The sequence below is a fragment of the Strigops habroptila genome, chromosome 16 (assembly GCF_004027225.2).
Source record: "Strigops habroptila isolate Jane chromosome 16, bStrHab1.2.pri, whole genome shotgun sequence".
In the NCBI taxonomy this organism is placed as follows: Eukaryota; Metazoa; Chordata; class Aves; order Psittaciformes; family Psittacidae; genus Strigops; species Strigops habroptila.
Genome location: NC_044292.2, coordinates 4,566,634 through 4,588,728, shown reverse-complemented (window position 1 = coordinate 4,588,728; position 22,095 = coordinate 4,566,634). Strand labels below are relative to the sequence as shown.

Here is a 22,095-nt window from a genome sequence, read left to right as displayed (position 1 = left end):
AGCTATATATACACAGACAAGTCTAGAGCAATAGAGCTGCTGCAGCTGTGGAGAGGCTGCCTGGCAATCTCTGCATAACATGGAAAATGGGGCATTCTGTGAGGCCCCTGGCAACAGAGAGGATGTTTGCCATGGGCCACAGCAGACTGTGTTAACCCTTCTGTAGCCTTAAATTGCACATCTGCCCTTGGGCCAAAATACTGCTCCTTGTCCTACCTTGCACAGACCAACTTGCTCAGGGCACTTTTGCAGTGCACAGAAAACAGGTTCTTCCCCTCAGGTTCGTTTTTGACAGTGCACAGAACACAGTTTTCCCACCAAAGCACATCAGTTCCTTTCCCTCTAATCCCAGGTATGCCACGTGTTGCTGGCTTAGTATTAACCCCCTGCACTATGAGAGTACTTTGAACAGTACAGGACTTGGTTAATAATTGACGAAAGTTTCCAGAGTTTATCAAGAAATGCAAAGTTCACAGATACCTCCCAGCAGCTGGAGAAACTGCAGCCAAACCTTGTTAATATTGGCCCATCTGATCTTTAACAGCCAGTTGTTCATGTGCCTTGCATGCATTCTTTGACTGGTTGCAGCCTCCCTTCCTCCAGGTGTAAGCATCCCGGGCTAAAAATAGGAAGGGGAACAGAGCCCTGGTGCTTTCAGGGTAGTGGGACTTGGTCCTTAGATTTGTTGTAATTTGGTTTTTATTGTATTTGCCTTTTATTGCACTTTGTTATCCTCAAGGGCACTGTTTGCTGGGATATCTTGACAGCGGATCACACCTCAAGAACACTCGTGAGTCTTTCAGGAATTACTCCTGCTGCTTAGTTCCCACTACCATATGCTACCTTAACTAAACAGAATTTGACTGAACATTCATTTCACCCATAACTCATCTTCCTCTGCCTCCCTCTGCATTCCCACTGGGAGGATGGAGCTATCTGGCACTAACCAAGACACTCCAAGCCCAGCTTTCCCCACAGTGTCTTCAAACACTGCTCAAAGCACCCCAAAACAAATAGGACAAGTCATAGCTCACTCAGCAACTAGTTTAGTTCTCACTTTCACAGACCTTTGGCCAGAAGAGGGAAAATGGAAAGTGAGCCATTCTGCCCCAGGGATGGGGATATTGCCAAGAGGACATATTTCTTGCATGGAGTTTCTGTACTTTAAAGACAGAATCATTCCTATGGGGGCTCTTGGCAGAATAACCAGAGTAATTACTGAGTATCAGCCACTCTAATACTCTGTAATTACAAGAACGGAGAATTTTCTATCATGTCTTTAAACCCTTTCCTTGACCTTGAAGGGATAATCTTGACACATGGAGAAATGGAACAGGACATGGATGTTTGCCATCAGAAATCCTTCACCACAGTAAATATTTGCTTTTGGCAGCAGAATAGCTTAAATATTTGCCAGTCACAGGAAGAATCTGGTAACACCACCCAAAAGGTAGTAATTGGCGATGGACGATCTTGGAAGAGATCAATGAAGGGAGGCAGGATGGTGAATGAACTTCTCCTTGGACTTTCAAAGCAATTGCAGGAATATAAATTCTTCAAGAGCTGAGGTCCTGCTGGACTTGCCCAAGGAACAGCGAGTAACAAAAGAGCCAAAGTTACAGGTATTGTCCAAGCACATTTTCAACTTCAGCTACAGCACATATTAAGCTTCTTACATCTACTCGGAGTGCACTTACCTTAAGACATTAACTCAGGTTTGTATCTTCTCTCCTCTGCGCTTGTTCACCACATGGTAAGGGTTCCCATGCATGTGTGCAGGGAACTATTTAGACTCAGCCCAATAATCTGCGCTCAAAGCTGGACCCTATGAAACCCTGATTCTTTGGCAAGAATAAGTAAGATGGGATTCCTGGTTTCCAGGACAATGAATCTGCTGGAGACTGTTAGCAGGGAGCTATAGAAAAGTGATGGTTAGATAGGAGCTGGCCACACTGCAGTGTGCTGATTGCAATGCTTCTGGTAAGGAGACTTATTAGGAGACATCCTACAGTATATGGCCAAGAGAGGGCCATTAGCAGCCTTTTCACCTGCATTTTGGGAAAGAATTGCATGTTCAGCCAAGGCTAATTCAAAACCCACACGCAGTGCTGAGCCACAACTGGGGCCTCAAGGTGAAACAATAGTTTAAGTTACACGTTATTTGCCTACAAATAAGGCAGACACAGATACTGCTTTATCAGCTGTATAAAAGGCTTCCAAGCCAAACAAGCAAGAGGTGGATAAGGCGGCCTGATCTCCCAGCAGTAGGAAAGGAGGTTGCTGGATAAATAAGCACACACTGCAAGTAAACAGCAGCAGACATGAGGCTCTGGAACTAAGCAGTAAATGAGACCCTATTTTCACTGCACAAGGACAATGCTAGGTAGCATCCTGCCTTTTCCATTGCTGCCCTCTAAGACCATCTCAGCCACCCAGGCACATCCACAGAATAAAAACCAAAGGAGCAGACAGATCTGTAAACTTACCATATGATCTCACAAGCTGGTCTGGGAACTGTGTGATCTTTTCTCTTTAGGCAGGGTTGTCTGACCCAGAAGATTGTTTCAGGAAGGGTTGGAATGCTTGGATGTTAAATCTCCATCTGCACCTTCTTCAGCAAAAGCATTTGACAGTCAAAATACCCACCCTGCCCTCTCAGACCTTAGTGGGTTCATTTTCCTGTCCAAGAGAGGAATACCAACTGTGCCAGCCAAGACCTGCCTTTAGTCCGCTCTTGCCGCTCTGCACTGATTTCTGTGGTTCCCTACAGGGTTGCATGTACAAGATACTTGGAATTCAGTGGAGCACAACAGACATTCTCACTGCCTTGAAGTAGCAGGAGTCACTTTTATTACGCAACCCTAAGTCTTACAAACATTAGGTTTGGCAGCATTAGAGTACTCTATGTTATCTCTGTAACTGTTCTTCATCATGAGATGATGATAGCGGCACAAGCAGAAATTACTTTTCCAAGATGTTCTCTGCTTTAGCAACAAGAAGATTTAATCTTTCCTTACAAATACATGGTTCATTAAACACAACTTTGAGGTTTTAAAGTAAAACCAACATTGCCCAAATCCTCCCATACGACAGAGCCTTGGTTCACTCCTAGATCTCCAGGAATCATCTGGCACAGACTCGGTTCTTGGGAAGAACCATCTTGGTTCACTCCTAGTGCTCCAGGAATCATTTGGCACAATTAGACTCAATTCTTGGGCAGAGGGGAATAAAAAGAGAACAGGATTTCGCAATGAATCAATATCAACAGTACTGATAAGTAGTATAATACTACTGATAGTATGTATCAGTGAGGGCTGAACTCAACAGGTTCTAACCAACTCGTGCCTGAGGAATGAACAACAGCAAGAATGCACAGCTTTTCTTGCTTTTGGAAAATAACTTGGACTAAGAAGAAATACACATATAAAAAACAGGAAGAGAAACATATCTACAAATAGGTAGAAAATATTTGCTTTCCTGTACATGCCTTAGTCTTTAAGGTAGACACAAAAGAAACCTGAAGGAAGATCTTGCAACAGGTTCTCATCCAAATTCTCCAAGGTGTTGACACCCATCACAACATGCTTGAACAATATCTTGGTAAAGAAACACAACTTTATTTTGTAAAAGTTGGAGAAAATATTTAAAAAACAAGCAAGTGAGGAGCTGTAAATAAGGTAAAACACTATCTCCAAACAGCAAACAGATCCCCATCCCCTCCCCAGCTCTGATTTATCACTCCCAAAGCAAGAACAGACTGTAGCCTCTGCTTTGGCTAATACAGGCTACACACCAGGTACCATCCAGCCACTGGTGAGGGCTGTCCTTGCTGGAGGCTGGGGTGATACATCCACATATCCCTGAGCACCAAGGGAGGCTGCAGCACTCAGATTTCCTCTGGAGTCGATAACCATGCTGCCACCATAAACCCTGATGGTGACAACCCCTATTCATCAAGGAAGAGGAATAAACCATCGAGCGGAACTATCCATCACCACCACAACACAAATATGTTTGCACACTATTGTCCACATTCAAGTGAAGAACAGGAGCCAGGCTGGAGCTCCCTGGAAGACCTCATGGATTAGGACTGAAATCCATGCCCAGGACAGTCCTATTCATCAGCTACTAGAGTTTTCCTGTCACCATGATATTTGTTCACCCCAAAACTCACAGCACATTTGCCTTGTCAGACAGAAAAGCAAAACCCCGAACAAATGGTAAGATTTATAGTGGAGGAGGGAGGAAAACCAGGAGGTTGGAGTAGAGCCAAACAGTATCTTCTAGAGGACCCTGAGCAAAATTCAAGACCAAAGCAGCTGGTATCCGAATGCCGAGGAGCAGCAGGACCTCTTCCCGTTGCTCAGTCACTCCGGCCGTGCTTCTCCCCAGGCTTGAGCTCCCTCTGTGGGACTCTGGGATGATCCTGCACCTGCTCAAAGCAAAGCACAGTTAAAATCCAGGATTGTCCCATCTTCCAGCTCGAGCAGCAGCTAAAAACAGACACAATGGGCCCATTCCTAAAATACAGCCGGGTACTCCAACCTCAGCCTTTTGATTCCTTTCTTTTGGGGGGTGTGTGTATTTGTAGTGCTTTGCTTTGTTTTCCCTTAAGTTGGTGACAATTTCACTTCTTCTTTTCAGGGCTGGCTCAGAAACACTGAACACAGCACAATTCTGAGCCTCATAAAACTCAAGATTTACTATCCTGCAAGTTTTAAACATAGCTCCTCTTTCCAAGCTACAGGAGATTAACATGAGGTTAAGCTCCCAAGGTTGCTGTTCAGCTTTTAGAAGTTTAAAACAGCCTTTTGAAAGAAGGGAAAAAACCCTCTTGAAGCCATCTATGCCAGAAATAAGATGCTTGCATCTACCCTTCAAAGACTCTAGGGATGTTAAAGTGTGAAGCCCCTTTACAGCCCCATGAAATGGGCTAATAAGCTTTTGAGGACACCAGCTTCCCATGTTCACATAGTGTACAAGGGGCTTAATATTTTTAAGGTAATAATAGAGTTAATGCCAAGTCTTCAATGCAGGAAATAATGGGACTCGCCTCTGCCTATAGTCCTATGGGATGGCTGTATCATTTAACTGCCCTGATGCTGTTAAAAAGAGCTCATGAGGCTCCTGTTGTTGCAAGAACTTGCTAAACAAATGGAAAAGAACTGTCAATTCATTTAAAATGTCCTTTTTTTGGGGGGCTACTTTGTGATCCAAGAGGACAAGAATCAGTTGTGTGCTTACACACCTACACCAGTGCAAGGACATTAGTGTCCTACCTTGTACCTGAAATGATGGAGAGCTGCTGCCAAGTTTTTGCCCCTACAGATTTTCTACATAGGCTTGGATGAATCCCTCACCCTCTGTTTTTTCCTGTGGTGATCAGCAGCAGGGATTGCATTACCTTATGAGGAACACCTGGGGCACTAAATACATCTGAGCTGTGCAGCGCTGAGGAAATGCACGTGTGCCTGGTATTTTACATCACAAGGAGACACTAATTCCTCTTCTTGTCATGGTGTCCTGCCCTTGTGGGCCAGACAGCACTGCAGTCTATTTCCTCATTTTACAGGCTTGTGTAACAGGCACTGTCCCCAGCTCAGAGGGAAGGGGATGGATCAGTTCTATAAATGGTTTCACCCCAAAGGAGCATGATGGGGAACTGCTGGGGAGCCAGACAGGGAACCCCAGAGCAAAAACCTGCCTCTCTGCAAGTGCTTACTGATGGCTGTTCCCCACCCTCATATCACCAATGCAGGGCAGGAGGAAAGACTCACACTATGTTTTTACCAAGAAAGAAGAAATCAGCACCGAGATGCAGGCAGCCCAGGCTCAGGTGCTGGAGAGCAGGGGTTTGGTCTGCTCAGGGCCTGACACATCGTTGTTCTTGGGGGGCTCTGAGCACTGCCAGTTGCTGCTTGATCGTCGCAAAGGCCAATCCAACTCATCATAGTGGCAACAGCAAATGTAGGAAAAGAGCCGAGTCCGGATCACCCGTGTGCAGAGGACAAACATGATGCAATTGGCACCTCCTTGGAATGTGTTACCAATTCCCTGCAAGGGCAAGAAGGGAATTAACCAGCGCTGTTCCTGGTGTCAGACCAGCTACAGCACTGCCCAACTGACAGCAACTTCCACCTAAGTGAGAAGAATGGGTTCAGAAAGATCAACTTTGCACCCAAAAGCAGACCAGCTGGGTGCTGGGGGGTTCTACAGCCCCTGCTGAAGGGCGGACACCCAACATATCTGGTCTGATATGTTTTCCTACAAGCATTGCCCAACACTCCTACTGCAGTTACTGTCTGTAGCCACTAGATGCTGCTGAAATAGCTGTTGCTGAGCATCCCGACCAGCGCTTGCCAACAGCATCAGCCAGTACGTGCTGCATCCTGCCTCTAAAAAACGATATTAAGAGCAACAAAGCCTTATCTCCCTCCCAGATCCTCCTTCCAATGCATTTCCTGGCAAATACTTACATGCAGGACAACCAGGACTGAATTTTGCACTGCAGGGGAGTTACAGAGGGTCAGAATGAATCGCACAGTGCTCCAGATGCGGAGGATGATAAAGATGACAGGGATGAGAATCAACTTCTTATCTGCTATGGAAGTCTGGGGCTGAAATGCAGGTGCTCTTGAGAGAATGGGGCGATACTCTGAGAGAGCTGCGTGCTTCCATGGAGGGTGGGAGAGAGACAAAAACGTGAACAAAAAGCTACACACATTGGACATTCAGCTCCAGGGACCCTTTCCAAAGCAAACTAAATCTCTGCATCTCCTGGGAAGTTAACAGGGACACGCTTATGAGCACCAGCCTTCAGCCACATTCTGCCCTTGCTAATGCAAACATTCCTGCTGAAGTCAAAGAGTGGCAAACAAAGGATATCCGGCCCTTATCAGAATCCCACTAAAGCTTATATTAACAAATATCACTACGGAGTTGCCAAGAAACCAGGTTATAACTGTGTAAGAAATAAAGTATGTGGTGCTCCAGAAAATAGTTTTTCTGGGCCAGCAATATATAGATATAGATATATAGATATATCTGGGGAGAAGTCTGGCTCACCATTCTCAAGCTATTGAGTCTTCACCACAGCCAGCAAGTTCCACAAGGAATTTATGCCCATGTGAACCAGTCCTTCGTGTAGAACCTGCTGTCTGATTTCTGGCCATATACTGTCAGCAATGGGCCTCCATAGATTTGGCCAAGCCAGCAAACCTCTCCATACCAGTGCATGCAGGGATCTGTGGGCTGGATCAGTGTGGCTGGAGGCGTAAGGCCCCTGAGACCTTCCTATGGTAGAAACCACTGGATGCTCTCAGACTCCTGGATGAGGAGAGCAGGTCAACACAGCGCAGAGAGCAGCTGCTGGGATGCATGATGCTGAATATCAGGGTGTTCATGTGGGTGAAGAGATGAAATCTCAGCATAGCTGACCTGAAGAAAACTATTCCCCCTACCACCAGGGCTACAGAGCATACACCACTTTGATGCATAGTGTTCTCCTCCACTCCGGTACTCCCAATCCTGTCACCTTACTTCCTCCAGAACAGAGCTGTACAACACTGCAGTGATTCAGTGACCTGAATCAAACCCCTCTGAGGGCTTTCAGTGCAGCTTCCTATCCACTCCCATACAGTCTTTTCCATTTGGAAAGCCTCTAGTAGAAACCCTGCTTGTGTGTACCCCATAACAGCTACTGCCATAATTTCTCCTGCCTCTCTGTGCAGGAGCCACTACTGCAAAACCCACTTCAGCTATTCATACAGCCCAAACGCAGCCCTGGTTGTCTATTGCTCTTCCTTGCAAGTGGGAGTAAAGAGACTCAGTAAGCAGGCAGAATCCCTAGTGATGAGAATAGGCAAGGCTGATGATTCAAGGCCAGGTTGGACACAGGGGCTTGGAGCAACCTGCTCTAGTGGAAGGTGTCCCTGCCCGTGGCAGGGGGTTGGAACTGGAGGAGCTTTAAGGTCCCTTCCAACCAACCCATCTATAAGAGAGATGCTCCACTCAGGAAGCCCTGTGTGCTGCCGCTCCAGCCCTCAAACCCCCTGTTATTAGGCAACTGCCTGCGCTCAGCACCATGAGAGGGGGCCGTGGCCGGGGCAGGGAAGGGAGAGCCGGGTGCGATGGAATCCCTGGCAGAGCAGGAAGCTGAGCCTGGCCAGGTGCGGGTCAGGTTTCCCTGTGGTCACGCTGCTATCTTTGACAGCTCTGGAACACGGTGTCCCGGCCGATGTGTGTCAGGCGGTGACAGGCACAAGCAAACCCTTCCCAACGCCCCTTTCCAGGACCCTTAGGACTCGTGTTTATCCCTATAGCTACAGCACAGCAAGCAGGTTTGCAGGGGCAGCGTTCGCCGGGGTATCCATCCAGATGTGGTGGGGCTTTTTCCCCTAATACAGCTTAAAGAAAAAGGAATCTCTGGATGTATTTCCTCCTGCCACCATCAACCTAGATTTCTAATGTTGTCCTATATGCCTGGATTCTCTGTGTTCATAAGGAACAGCAGCACATAAGCCTCTGGATTCTGAAACTCTCCTAGTCCAGGGTGTCCTCCTGTATTCTGTGTGCATATGGTGCTATATAGCGCCCAGACTCCCACATGGTGCTTTATGCTGCAGTACAAAACAGGTATTAAAACCCTCAAAGTATCATTAGAGATCCTAAACTGACTGAGGTTAGATACATCCATATGCCAATATCAGGGTTGGTACATGTGGAAATGGAAGACTGATTAAAGCTGAATTTTGTCCCTCACATCGTGTTCCAATTCTTACATTTCACTCATGTATATTCCATAACCCCTGTAAGTTTTCCAAAGGCTTTTACGTTCTTGTGCTAAGTCTCTGTGCAGTGATGCTGGAGGCTGCTCAATCAGGTGTGCTGCTTCTGCCACAGTGGTGGGTGCATTTCAGTGGTGCATGAAGCAATTCCTGACTGTGGAGCTGCTAAATATGAAGTGAAATCTTCAGAGCATGGGAGGATAGAATCAAACAGCAAGCCGAAAGCCGGAAAATACTCACCGCTCTGTTAATGTGCTTCTTGATGAGGAGGTAGAGCACAGGCAAAGTCACATAGGCCAGTATCTCCCACACTTTCCCTGTTAGCAACATCCACAAGACTCGATCCTCTGCATCCAAGTTGACCCAGCACCAGCCCACAGAAACATTAGAGGCATCATAACCAATCTTCTTCAGAGCAACAGCCGCCACTGTGATGCCAAGGGGGATTCCCCAGCTGAGGAAAGAACATGAAGAGCAAGGTTAAGCCAAGAACATACTTACTTTCGTCCCTCCACATCTCAGAGAAAGTGGGTGACAGACCAAGGGGTTCTTCACCAGACAGGATGCCAATACTTATTCCAGAACATCAGCACTCCTGCATCATGCCGAAGGGAAGAGACTGACAAGGAGGTATTTGGCAGCATATGAATGTGGACTGTAAATCTGCTTCCTAGGGATCCACTCTAGGAACTTGGATCTCAGTCCTGAAGGACATATGCAGAATGATGTGCTACACTCTGAACTGGAACCTGGCCTGCACAGCAAGCAGTCAGGGTCCAGCAAGGTGAACAGACACATTCCCCCTACTCCCCTTCTCCCATTCTCTCCTGGATACAGGTGAGGTTGAGGATGTGACAAGGGCAGAGCATCCTACAACGGGACCATCCTGTAGGATCCATCCATTCGTGAGCAAGCTGGCTGATTCAGAGCTTTCAGACCACAGGAAACCAAATCCTAAGTGAGACTTAACACAACCAGCACACAAAGAAATCCCCATCTTAATTCCATTAGTGGGTTTTGGGTTTTAAATGGGGGTGTAGTCGATATTTTGGGAGCAAAAGGATAATTTCTGAAAGACAAAGGGCAGGTTTCTTCCCAAGGAAAAGCACTGGCAGTAACAGCAAAAAACCAAGAAAGCGAAGAGGAGCCATGCCCACATTATTTGGAGCTGTGTTTTGTCTTTGGCTTCCCTCTTGACAGCAGAAGGAAATATAGGGAAGCATTTAGAAGAAAAATAACTGGTGACATACATGAATTAAACCACTCGGCAGCTTGGGCTGCCCACAAAAACCCATGAGGAACAACTGAAAAATCCCAGGAGCCCAGGTGTAAAAATACTCAGCCCTTTCCTGGGTGCTCTTAATAGCCAGGACTTTACAGCCTGTGATGTACAATCACCAATTACCCCACACCTGAAACACTGCCCTGCATTCAGCTGGATGCATCACCGGCCCTCCCCATGTTCATCCCCAGGGGAAGGTTCTGTGCACCTTTAAGTGGGACAAGGGACATTTGTTCAACAAGTGACACAAATGCTTCACAAAGTGCTCACTGAGCCTCCAGCACAACCCTCAGGGTCTCTCCAGATGCAAGGAAAACAAAGCCATTACTGTATTGCTCCCATTACCTTCCTGGTTCACACTTGGATTTCACTGACAGCCTGGAGCAGCTGCATGAAAAGGATCTTCCTCCTAAACCCAGGCTCAATGCAGCAGACTATGTAGGCAAAGAGCAGTTGCCTAGACCAGATTATCTGGAATGCCACAGTCCAACTAAAAAATCACAGATAATCCCATGAGAAGTTTCAAAAATACCCCATTTCCTACTCTTAAATAATGTCTGGATTCACCTACTCATAAATCGCTCCCAAACTACAAATATAATGCTGTAAAAAAACCCAAAAGAGTCAACCTTTTAGCATGTTTAGAACATTTTGTTTCAGTGTTCAGTTCAGAACAGCCAGTGCTAATCCAAGCCGGTGCTGTTATTTAAGGACAGTTCTGCTGCAGGAAGCCCTCCCCATGCTATTATCAGAGCAGGCTTTCTGCAAACATTCTGAACATCACCACCATGGAAGTTCCTGCACAAGACAAGACTCATCTTGGTAAAAAATGGTGATTTACCCAAAACCAAGCATTACAAATGCACAGACATTCACATTTCAGTGCACTTGGAAGAACTGACCACTAAAAGAATTCAAGAGAACTGGCACTTCCTTAAAGAAACCATATTAAGGCACACAAGCACAAGTGAGGCCAGCACCAAGAAAAAGGAAGTGTATTAAGAAACTAATTTGCCTAAATAATGATCTCCACAGCAACCTGAAACAGAGAGAATTATATGAGAAGATAAAACCAGGTCAAATTACTGTGCTTGGATATAAAAGAGAACAGTGTAAGTATGAACAGGCACAATGAGAGAGGCTGCAGTAGGAAATAACAGACCCCTAGGCAGGGGACTTAAAATCTTCAGTAATCTAGCTAGTAAAAGGAAGAATGTGGAAAAAATCTGGCACACATGAGGCTAATTTTCACTGAAACAGTGTATTGGGATCAGATGGCACAACTAACACCAAGGACAAAGGATTACAAACTCAAAGCTAGAAGCTAGAAACTAGTCAGGCATTTCAGTGAAGTTCTGCAGCTCTATTTTAGAAGACTGGAAAAGAGAACTGAGACTAGTGGTTTAATTATTCTTAAGAAGCCCTAAATGACAGATTCCCAAAGACTGGAAAATACCACTGCTTTACACCCATCTACAAGAATGGAGAAAGACAAGAATGAGCATATTTTAGACCCAAGGCATATGTAAAGACTGGGATAAAAAGGATCCAAGACAACACAAAGAGGCAGAAATTCTACTCAGAGCCCCAAAGGCAGTGCAATTACGTAGGCTGGGCCTCTCAAAAGCACACTTGGATCTAACCACAGTTAGTGTGGGAAAGAAGGGAAGACAACTACTGCTTGTATCTCTGTAAAAGAGGCTGGCAATCCCATCTCTAAGGCAGATACAACAGTACTTATTTCCCTAATACAGCCCCCGGCGATCTATTAATGAAAATACATGCAACTCAGCCTAACTTTCCACATTGCCACCGGTTGGACTTGATGATCTTAAAGGCCTTTTACAACCTAAATGATTCTATTAACACCAATGATGCATTTATACAAGGCAAGACAAGGACCCTTAAACTATAGCAGCATACAGCTCAAGTTATGTTGGCTTTCTTGTCCTCAGTACGCCTGGGTCAGATTGCTTAATAGCACATTTTGATTTATGCTGCACAGCTGCTCTATTTTCTTCCCCCCAGAGGCTCTTACACACAGAGAAGATTTGCTGTCACCTGCCTGCACAGGTTGGACAAGAAGCCATCCATCCTACCAGGCAGCCTGCAGGTAACTCCTTCTAGGATGGGAATTTTTACCCTCTAAAGAGACAAAAATCAGTCTTCTGGATATAGCAGCCAGTTTCAGGAAAGAGCTTTGGGTGCACATTGTGAGCAGAACTCCAGACCAATGCTGCTCCAAGGCAATTTTTGACCCCTAAACATTAAACCGTTTGCAGCACCAAAATATCAACTTCCTGGTACCAAGCAGAGAATCGTTCCAGAGAAGCAGGCAAGAACTCAAAAGTTAAGGCATCAGCAGTCAGGGAGCTTTCCCTTCGGTTGGCCTGACCAAAGCTTTTATAAGCTAAATAAAGCCACAGCAAATTTCACATGTAGGGACTTAAGTCCGGTTCTGAAAGTTAGCACAGGCATGATCACAACCATGCATGAGGCAGTGCACTGAGGACTCAGATGTACAGTAGAACATGAAAGGATCCCCAAGTACTCCATGGACATGAATGTATATATATGCATGGTTATAAATGTATATATAAGCACACATATTTCTGTCTAGTAAAATATTTAAGTAAGCATATGTATACTTATAACCATCTGCATAGCCTGATCATGAAATGCAAATACTTTAGAGGCTGACAGCAATTGCTATCAAAAGCAAAGCAAGAAACAATCCCAAAGTGGGTTCCGGTGCATCCTCACCCTGACTTTGGAACACTAACTCTCACAGCAAAGATGACATTAACTAACTAAATGCTGCTTGGTATTTAGAAATCCAGAGCCAGTGAGGGAGCCTGGAAATTGGGGCTCAGGATACCAGCACTTACACCTTACAACTACATAAATATTTTCAAAGCTAACTGTGAGTTTGTTTTCAAAGCTCATCTGAGCTCGTGAAGTTTAAAGCCAAAACAGAGCCTCTACTCCAGCAATAGACTATGTGGATGCATTACCACATGAATCAACATAGAACAAACCTGCTTGGCAGGTCCTATCCAGTGTGACATGCTAATTTCCCTAAAAAGAAAACTTCAGGTACTCACTTCCAACATATGTTTAGTTGCTCCACTTGGCTAAAGAACAGTCTCTGGTTATGCTCGACACTGAAGAAGTATTCATCTTTACCAAGATGAATTCCTATTCTTCACAAGTAACTGCTTGTGAAGAATAGGAAACATGCATGACAGCTCCATCCTGCCTTGAATCCCTTCCAGAAGTGTCTTGGAATGACTCTTAGCTCAATGGTTGCTACATGAACATTAGCAACCTACGAAATGAGGGGGGGGGAATCTCAGGTTCTTGCCTAGACAAAAATACTGGAAACATCTTCAAATCCTTAAATCATCTGCCCTTTGCCACCTTTCCTGTTGCCCCAGACATGTCTCACCTACCTACTGCAATGAATGCATGTACTAGAATCTTTTCATATCAGTTGCAGCAGTTCCTATGCACATGGTACTAGATATTTAGGCTAAAAGCACCTCAGGTAGCGGGTAGGTCTTTGAAGCACTGAAAAGTGCGAGGAGCCATCTCCAAGCATCATGTCCAGAATTTGGTTTTATGATTGAGTTCTCAAGTAATGATTAAAAGTACAGAGAAGGAAAGAAGAACGATGTGTCACAAGGGGATGGGCAGAGAACAGGTCCTTACTTGTTTTCTCTGCCTCTTCAAACAGATCAGAAAGAAGCAGCTTTAAACACCGGCTCTGCACAGAATGGGAGTCAGTTATGAAGAACCACCCAGCAACAAGGCTTCGATGAGCGCTATCTATAATACCCTTTAAACAGAGCAAGTGGAGCTGATCAATACCAAGAGCAGAAGACGACATTTTATTTTTACTGCAAAGACCTGAAAATAAGCCTAGCAAATTGACCCAGAGGAAGTTCAGTGTGAACACTTCCTTCCTCTCTATCGTAGGGTTAGAGCAATCTCTCAGTTTTAAGAGCGCACAGATTACAGCCAGCATGATTTCAGTGAATGTGCCCATTTCTTTCCGCACATTGTAGATGATGAGGCTGAGAAGCGTTAAACCAGATGGAGAAGTTAAAGCACAAAGGCCACACAACAAGCGATTAGCAGACAGGAAAATCAAACAGGCCAGATTTGAATCAGCTCTTTGATGGAGCCTGTAGACAGCATTCCCACAAAGAACTCAGACTCCTTTTTCCAGTTCTTTGAGCAAAACGTGGTTCTTTACAGGCACTCCATCCTTTCCATAATTCCTACAGTGCAACTCTATCCACTTGAAATAACCTAACAAATGCCACTGTCTCTCTGCATCTTATTTCAGCTTCACCGCCAATAGCCCGGTGTTCCCAGATGTGCAGCCACCTCACACACACAGACCTCGCTGTCGAGCAGTAAGTAGAACAGGTAGGGCAGGAATCAGGCTCCTCCCCGATTCACACTTAGGCTTAATGTCTTTCTCTGGTCCACCTTTACCTGGACTCAGCTCCAATCATCTCCCAAATGATGCTGCTTGAAGATAAAAGCTGACAAATATTTGTCTAAGAAACCAAAGAAAACTCAGCACTTGCCCTGATTGTTTTTTCCTTAGATCATTCCTGTCACTATTTCTTGCAGAAGCTTGGCAGCCCAGAGGACTAAAGGATCACTGTTTTACTCAGCGTGGAGGTAGCACATGATTCCCCAAGCTCCAATTGCATAATGAAAGCTTTTACTAAACACCATGTGGAAAAAACTGCTTGCTGAAGAGCAGAAACCGAGACATAAAGCTGCACTGTGGTCTGGTTTGCCTGGCCTTCAAACATGCCAAAACAACCTTCAGCGTGCTTTACTAGCTGCCTCCTGCCTTGCAGACTACATACTCCTAGTAGGTGTATTGTATTACAGCAACCTGCCTGGGGAAAGAGGGAGGATTCAACAGACCAGGCTGACCTGGGAAGTCGGGATCCCAGGAAGCAGAGCTCTGAACAGGAATTCTGGCAGCAGCAGCAGCCAGGTATTGCAAACACAAGTTTCGTGATACTATTTCTAGGATGTGAGAGCAGACTGTGGAGGGAAAGCAGAAGCCAGGATTTTCAGAGTGGTTCTATCTTGCCAGAGATTATTCTGTGTGACCTTAAGCAAAAGACTTGTAGCTTTTCTACATCTCATTTCTTTACTTGGGGAGGGGGAAGTAAGCAGGGCTGGTTAAAAGACAGCAAACCCCCTGTTTACAGGGAACTTGAGAGGGGCAACCTATATTTAAGGGAAGAGCAGGTGACCCAAGCATCCATCCAAGCGCTTCATCACTGAGGGTGCACAGAGGTGTGGGGTCCACACCTCGTACCCTCATGGGAACAGCACCCACCTCATGACATGGAAGCAGCAGACTAAGCCTGTGCCGGTGGGCGAGCCCCTCACAATGGTGATGTAGAGGTAGAGAGCAATGGCCATGGTCCAGAAGAAGGAGCTGGTGTTGGAGAAGGTGGACAGGGCACCCTGGAGCACGCAGTCCCACGAGGTCTTGTCGAAGTCCTGTAGCACCCCATAGAAGTACGAGAGAGCCGAGAGGAGATCCGCCAGCGACAGGTAGAGCAGGAGCTGGCGGGGCCGCGTCCGCAGCTCGGGCCAGAGCGCATGGGTGCACACCAGGAGGCTGGAGCCCAGGAAGGACAGCCCGCAGGACACCAGCACGACCACCCGCTCCGAGGCGTACAGCTCGGTGGGGGGCAGCGGCGAGGGCATGCCGGGGGCAGGGCGCGGGGAGAGCCGGGCAGGGCCAGGAGGAGGAGGAAGGAGCGGCGGCAGCACCGCGCTGCGCCGGGACAGCCCGACCCGGGAGCGCTGTGCCGAGGAGCGGCGGGAGGGAGGGATGAGGAGCGGGGAAGGGGGGGAGGCTGGGGCGGGAGCGGGGCTCGTCCGTCCCCCCCCGTCATGTGAGCGCCGAGCCCGGCCCCCCCCTCCCTCCGGGAATCCCTACGGCTGGGACAGGGCTGGGAGAGTCGGAGCCCGCTGCGGTTCCAGAGCCCTGGAAACACGTCGGTTTCCTTTAAGTTACAAAACAAACACACCCCACCCCCCGCAGCGGCTGCAGCCCGGTTCAGAAGGAGCCGCGGCAGAAATAAACGCTTTCACTGCCGTTTCCTGAAGGGCATTCCTGAGGGTGCTGAGGCGCTGGCACAGGGTGCCCAGAGAAGCTGTGGCTGCCCCATCCCTGGCAGTGTTCAAGGCCAGGTCGGACGGGGTTGGAACTGGATGAGCTTTAAGGTCCCTTCCAACACAAACCATTCCGTGATTCTATACCCTCCTTCCCGAAGGAGAACACACACCAGTCCCCTTTCCAAGGCAGAAGTCTACTTCACAGACACCGTTCCCCCCCCCGCCCAGCTTGAGCCGTCCATGCGCAGATATACACATATCTACAGATATGCAGATCAGTATCATCTTTACCTTCCCCACTCCTTTGAAGCACTCAGCGCTGACTCCTGCCGCATCCTGCAACCTGTGAGGCAGAAACCGATAAGCAGACGCAACAAAGCATTCACCACCACGTTAAACATCTTACATTTCTGCTGATAAGGAAGTGCCTTTTTTCTCCTCTCTTCAAACAACTTCTAAGCTGAAAGCATCTCCTTGATTGCTTGTCTGACTTGCCTGATACTTTGCTGGCTTCCGCACGGACAACTCGTACCTTACACCTTTGATGTGGAGTGATGGGCTCAGTTTCCAAAGGGATTGTTATTGTTTCAGGTGTCTTGTTCTCTTCAACAGCTCAATCATTTCCTAGCTGCCACAAAGGGGCCCTGCTGAACTCGAGTTTTAACAAGGTTTATACTGAGCTATAAAACCTTATCTCTCACCTAAACTCTTCTCAGCACCATGAAGCCATCTAACACAGCCTAGAAAACACATCTGATGGAAAGATCTTTTAAGAAACCCCATAAATCACTCACGTTTTGCATATTACTTTTGGCTGTGCTGTCCCTTCAGTTTCACATTCCCATTTACCAAACTGAGAAGGGGTTCTTCTCATTTTAAAGCACTTGCTTTGAGTCTTGTATTTAGAACACACCATTTCACAAGTTTTGCAGCATAACTGGTATTTAATTAAACTATTTTTGCACTATTACCACTTCATTGGAAAATAACAAATGCAAAAATAAACCCACGTTTCCACTGGATGTATAAGAGGGCCACTACTGCTTAGATATTTTTAAGACCAGTTTTCTGCATTTTTCCACTGCAGCAATTCCTTCTTCCACTCCTCTGCTGCACGGCTGTACTCAAATCCTGCAGCTTCCTTAAGCTTTCCATTTTCTTCATCTGGTTTTGACTTTTGAGTTCAAATCCAACTTTCTAATGAGCCGTGGGAGTCCTTGGGGATACATCAGTTTGTCAGGACAAGTCTTCGCACCCACTCTGGCAGTTCACAAAGAGCTTTTCACTCACAGCTGCACTTTGGCTCCCTAGATTGAGTGCCAGCTCTGAATGAAGTCTTTACAGCTTTTTATCAGATTGATTTAAACCAGTTTCACCACAGCACAAAAGGGGCCAGAGGGGTCAGCACTGTGAGCACCTCACAAATGAACCCTCTTACAGCTGCTATCCAAACACACTGCTGCTGCTTCAGACATTCACCACCAAGGACAAGTCACATCAACACCTTTCCAAGAAGTTGTTAGCTAGAACTTCAGAGCTTTTCAAATCCTCAAGTCCCCAGTTGTATCCAGGTTTGGTGTGCTGCTGCTTGGTCACCTTGATGCATCTGTCATTTGCTCTGTTACTTCCTTTGGAAACAATATCTTTCCACGTACCGTTCTGACCTGTACCACTCAGTCAAGCAGGCTTTTACATTTACAAGTTTATTTTGCAGCCTGATGCCCTCTGCATGCTCTTCATAGGAAAAGAAATTTGCAGCAACTCACATTTCCCTGAACTCAATCTGATACTAATAGCTGTTTTTAATTAATCATTATTCCAGGCTTTCTTTAGCTACTGTCTGACCCCCCAAAAACACAAGACAAAGTTCTCAGCTGTTGCTCTCACACATTCTTTGTTTCTTCCTTGTTCTTTGGTTTCCTTTTCCCCACTCTTATAGCACAACACACTCACGCCTATCACAAACATCCAGACAAACCACTTCATCAAACACCCTGGCTTTTGAGTGTTGCTTTTATTTTGGGGTGGTGGATGTGGCTCTACAACACAGCTTAATAAGTCTTAGTAAGTCTTGTAAGATAATGAATTGAGACAAAACCAGAATTTGCATTTCAACTAACTTGTGATTCAGATATTCCCCTTCTCTCCAGTTCCAAAAATGGTTGTCAGGCCACAAGTTGTGGAAATCAACAAGTGGGATGTAGCTTTCCTTTAGCAATCAGAAAGAAATAGGCCTGGCACAGGATCTTCTGCTGGATCTCTCCCTATTTTCTAGAAATAGGAATATGGTAAATTTACACACAGAAGTCACCGCTGAGCGGAATGACATGCATGAGGAGTTAATGCTTCAAAGCAGAGTAATAAAAAGCAGAAAACATCTTAAAGACTCCCACTACCTTTCATTTTCTTGACATCTCCATGTGCCAGACATCACCACCCAGCAGCTCTGTGGCATTCCTGTTACCTTGATATGGTTACCTTCCATTGCAGGGTAGTAATGCAGCTCCCAAATACATGTTCCTACCTTCAGTCCCATGGAATCTGCAGTTGTCCAGAGAACAGAGATATTTGGAAACTGCCCAATGATACATGACAGTTCAAAGGCAATGCTGTGTGTAGCTCAGGGAAGTAAAAACCTTCAGAGTTTTTACTCTGAAGCAACTAGATTGTCAGAAAACAACATACAAAATGAACATTCTCCTTTGAGAATTTCACCTTCAGATGCTCTCAAAGCACAGGGAGGAGAAGCAACCTGGCATTTGGTGGAAAGACACAGGAAGTCTTTTTTCCTGACTCAGAATTCATCTCACCAAATCCTGAAAGCTTTTTCTGACACACATCTACACCCCGCATCTTGTAAAGCATCAGTTGAACTGTAACTACATAAATTTACCTCTGCTGTGAGATGGAACGTACTGACACAACCTTTTAAAACAAGAAGAGCTTCAACAAGAAGTTTTTACTTTGCCTTTGCTGCTGGCCAGTAAGCTGGGCTGAGGTTTAGTTCTCAGTTAAGTGGGAACCTGGTTATACGGCTTTGGGGTTTTAAGTGATTATCAGGAGCTGAGACCCTCACAGTACATCTGCATATCACAGACATGATGTTGCTCGCACAGTACCATGTTACCCTCTTGACTTTGTGCCAGCTCAGTGAGACAGCTTTTATCAGAGATGAAGACAATAGAAAAAGTACATGAGCAAAAGCTCTGGTCTTGCTCTTAGTCCCCTGAGATGCTCAAAGGCTGGCTCTGGGTTCACCACGCAGAGGAGTCTGGGCTGCTCCAGAAGAATTAGGATGTTATTTCACATCACAGCTTCAAAGCACACACATGCAAAGAAGAACAGACTGAGCACCATCTATAGCTGTTTGTTTCTGATACCTGCTCAAGAGAATCTGAGCTCCCTTTCCACATTCACTTGAAGGCCACAATCACAACAGAATAATAGCCTCTGACTCCAGCATCACCACCCATCTTCCCTACCCACAAGAGGTCACTGCTGTTCCAGGCAGCAATATTTTTCCCATTACAATTGTCCTGATCTTAACAAGCACTTCTCCGCCATATCTCCGATGAAGGCAGATGGCTCTAACACCAGCAGATGCACCTTAGTCACCTTTACCTATCCCTTCATTATGGCCATGCTCAGGCAGCAGTTTCAAGTAGGAGCCTGGAAAGAAACAGAGCCCAGTTTCATTGCACCCATAAAAAAAAGTAGACGTGTACTGACATAACCAGAAGATATTTAAAGAATCAGCCATTAGATGCTCAGTTTGGGCAAAACCCCTTTAACACTTTAGTTTTCATGTCACCATACAATTCCTCTCAAGGAAGTCAGTACAACTGTTTCTTGTACTCACTAGCTTCTCAGGGCTCAGCCTAGGAGCAATAAGACACCCAACTCCCACCCTTCTCAGAGGAATGCAAAATTAAATGCATTGTGCATATCCTTCCACTGACATCATAGATCTTCCGCATGGCCTGGCCAGGGTCAAGACGCTATGTATATGTGAGAACATCTAGCCAGGAGTTAACAAACCTGATTCTCTGGAAACAAAAAGCTAACTCTGGAACCATAACACAATAAAACCAGCCAGCCAACAGCTTTACCAGCACCTGAACTCTTTGTTTCCAAGAGACCAAGACCATTTTCCTAAGTCATCACCTGATCCTTAGGTTCACTGCATCAGCTGAAAGGAAGCCAGGGAGACATGGTTACGAGAAGGCTTTGAGTGAGGCCAAAATCCTCATGTTTGTCCTTTGTTGTTTTTCCAGCATGTGACAGAAAAGAAAAAAAAAAGAGAAAAATCTACATTTCTAGCAGTCCTGGCACAGATTAAGGACCTAATCCTTTGACTTTATTAACCCCATCCCTTCCGTTTTGGTTAGGCACTAATACAGAGAGCTTCCAATATAGCATTAATGAAAGAGATATAGGGCTGCTCAAGAAACTCTGAAATGATCATTGACAGCCTTCTCAGCAGCTTCTCCCTCCAGACAACAACAACTTCAACTAGATTTAGAAGAATCAATCAAAACAAAACCCACAAGGAAACACATTCCCTATGTATCTACTAAGAACATTAAGCAACAAGGCAGTCAGTTGAATAGGTACAGACATTAGAGCAATTCTCACGTGGCTTCTCAGAAACACAGTTTTCAGCTTTGAAAGGTTTTATTTGGCAAGCACTGGGGTCAAGACAACTCTGTTAATGCATACAACTATGTGCTACCAAGCCGACTAGAAGCAATCTGACATTCACGTGCAAAGCGATGCTGGAAGTTTGGCACAGTCGGACGCCACATTACAGAGAACAGACTTTCTGAAGCAGAATTGCAATACATAGGGAGGTACCTATAGCCAATACAGTAATTTGGAGCTGTAAAGATACCCACTGGCTCTTTCCCTAAGTCTCCTTGTATGGAAAATTACAAATAGAAATACAATAAAAGCTGACATTGGTAAAGCACTACTGAAGCTGCCCTCATCCTATAACACTAACTGAAAATAAGCACTGTAACTAAATTCATTCCAAGTCCTCTCCAATCAGCATATGCTGTATGAATTCCTATTTTATCTTCATTATGCAAGACCAAATACTGTGATTTTCTCTGCTGCTGCTACTTCTAGATTAATATCCACCATTCTGCTTCCCATCCCTCAGCTGTTCAACAGTAACATAGAAGAATGCCCTCCAAGGCAGCCAGGTCTGGTTCAGTGTCCGAGTACTAACTTTGACATGTTAGCTGCTACTCCAACCTGGCTCCTCGTGATTCTTTAGGGACTGAAATACTCAGACCCCTTATCTTCTTTAACCAGACCAACATGGCAGGCAACTGTTAGAGTAACAAACATTCAACTTTTGGCAGCATTGGGGTAGAAGAATGGCCCCGAGACAAGCATGATAGTGTGAAAACCTCTGCACCAAGATGCCGCTGGCGTTTATGCAGTCTTTCGTGTTTGATCCCCAGTGCACTAGAACCAGAACTGAGTGTGTGTACACAACTGCTGAAACAGGACAGACATCACATACTGCAGAGCACTACAGTGGATCTGCTGAACAAGCCCAATGGCTTTTCTTTCTGCAAGTAGAGATGCTTACTCATTTCAAGCACTTTTCCATCAGCATGAAGAATGTGTAGTCAGGCTGCAGAGATCACACAAGAATTCAAGCCAGCAACACTCAAAAAAGCCATGAGCAATGAGAATTTTTCTGCAGGCTGGATGCAATTAGTGACACTGCTGGAATCAAGCCAGCACAATGAATGGATTGAAGCAGGCACCAAGTGTTGTGATAGCTTTTCATTTCATATTTAAATTAGGGGATTGATATGGGCTATTCCTTCATGCTGGGGCTGTGTG

At 45.7% G+C, this 22,095-nt stretch overlaps 1 protein-coding gene across 4 annotated transcripts; it reads right to left on the bottom strand.

The window, feature by feature from the left end:
- Nucleotides 1-3,597: 3,597 nt before the first annotated feature.
- GPR157 (G protein-coupled receptor 157) lies at nucleotides 3,598-15,946 on the bottom strand. 4 transcript variants are annotated; one of them, XR_003994587.1, is made up of 5 exons: nucleotides 15,443-15,901; nucleotides 9,027-9,240; nucleotides 6,477-6,671; nucleotides 5,778-6,054; nucleotides 3,598-4,432 (listed from the first exon to the last, which is right to left on the bottom strand). XR_003994587.1 is itself a non-coding variant. In XM_030507877.1 (5 exons), exons 1-4 carry the CDS (start codon nucleotides 15,817-15,819, stop codon nucleotides 5,833-5,835), a joined length of 1,008 nt encoding a protein of 335 aa, XP_030363737.1. In that variant the 5' UTR covers nucleotides 15,820-15,946; the 3' UTR covers nucleotides 3,598-4,432; nucleotides 5,791-5,832. The 4 variants fall into 4 exon arrangements, 2 of the variants coding, with proteins under 2 accessions (XP_030363737.1, XP_030363736.1); XM_030507877.1 differs by having other exon boundaries at nucleotides 5,791-6,054; nucleotides 15,443-15,946; XR_003994588.1 differs by having other exon boundaries at nucleotides 5,778-6,671.
- Between the last annotated feature and the right edge of the window lie 6,149 nt (nucleotides 15,947-22,095).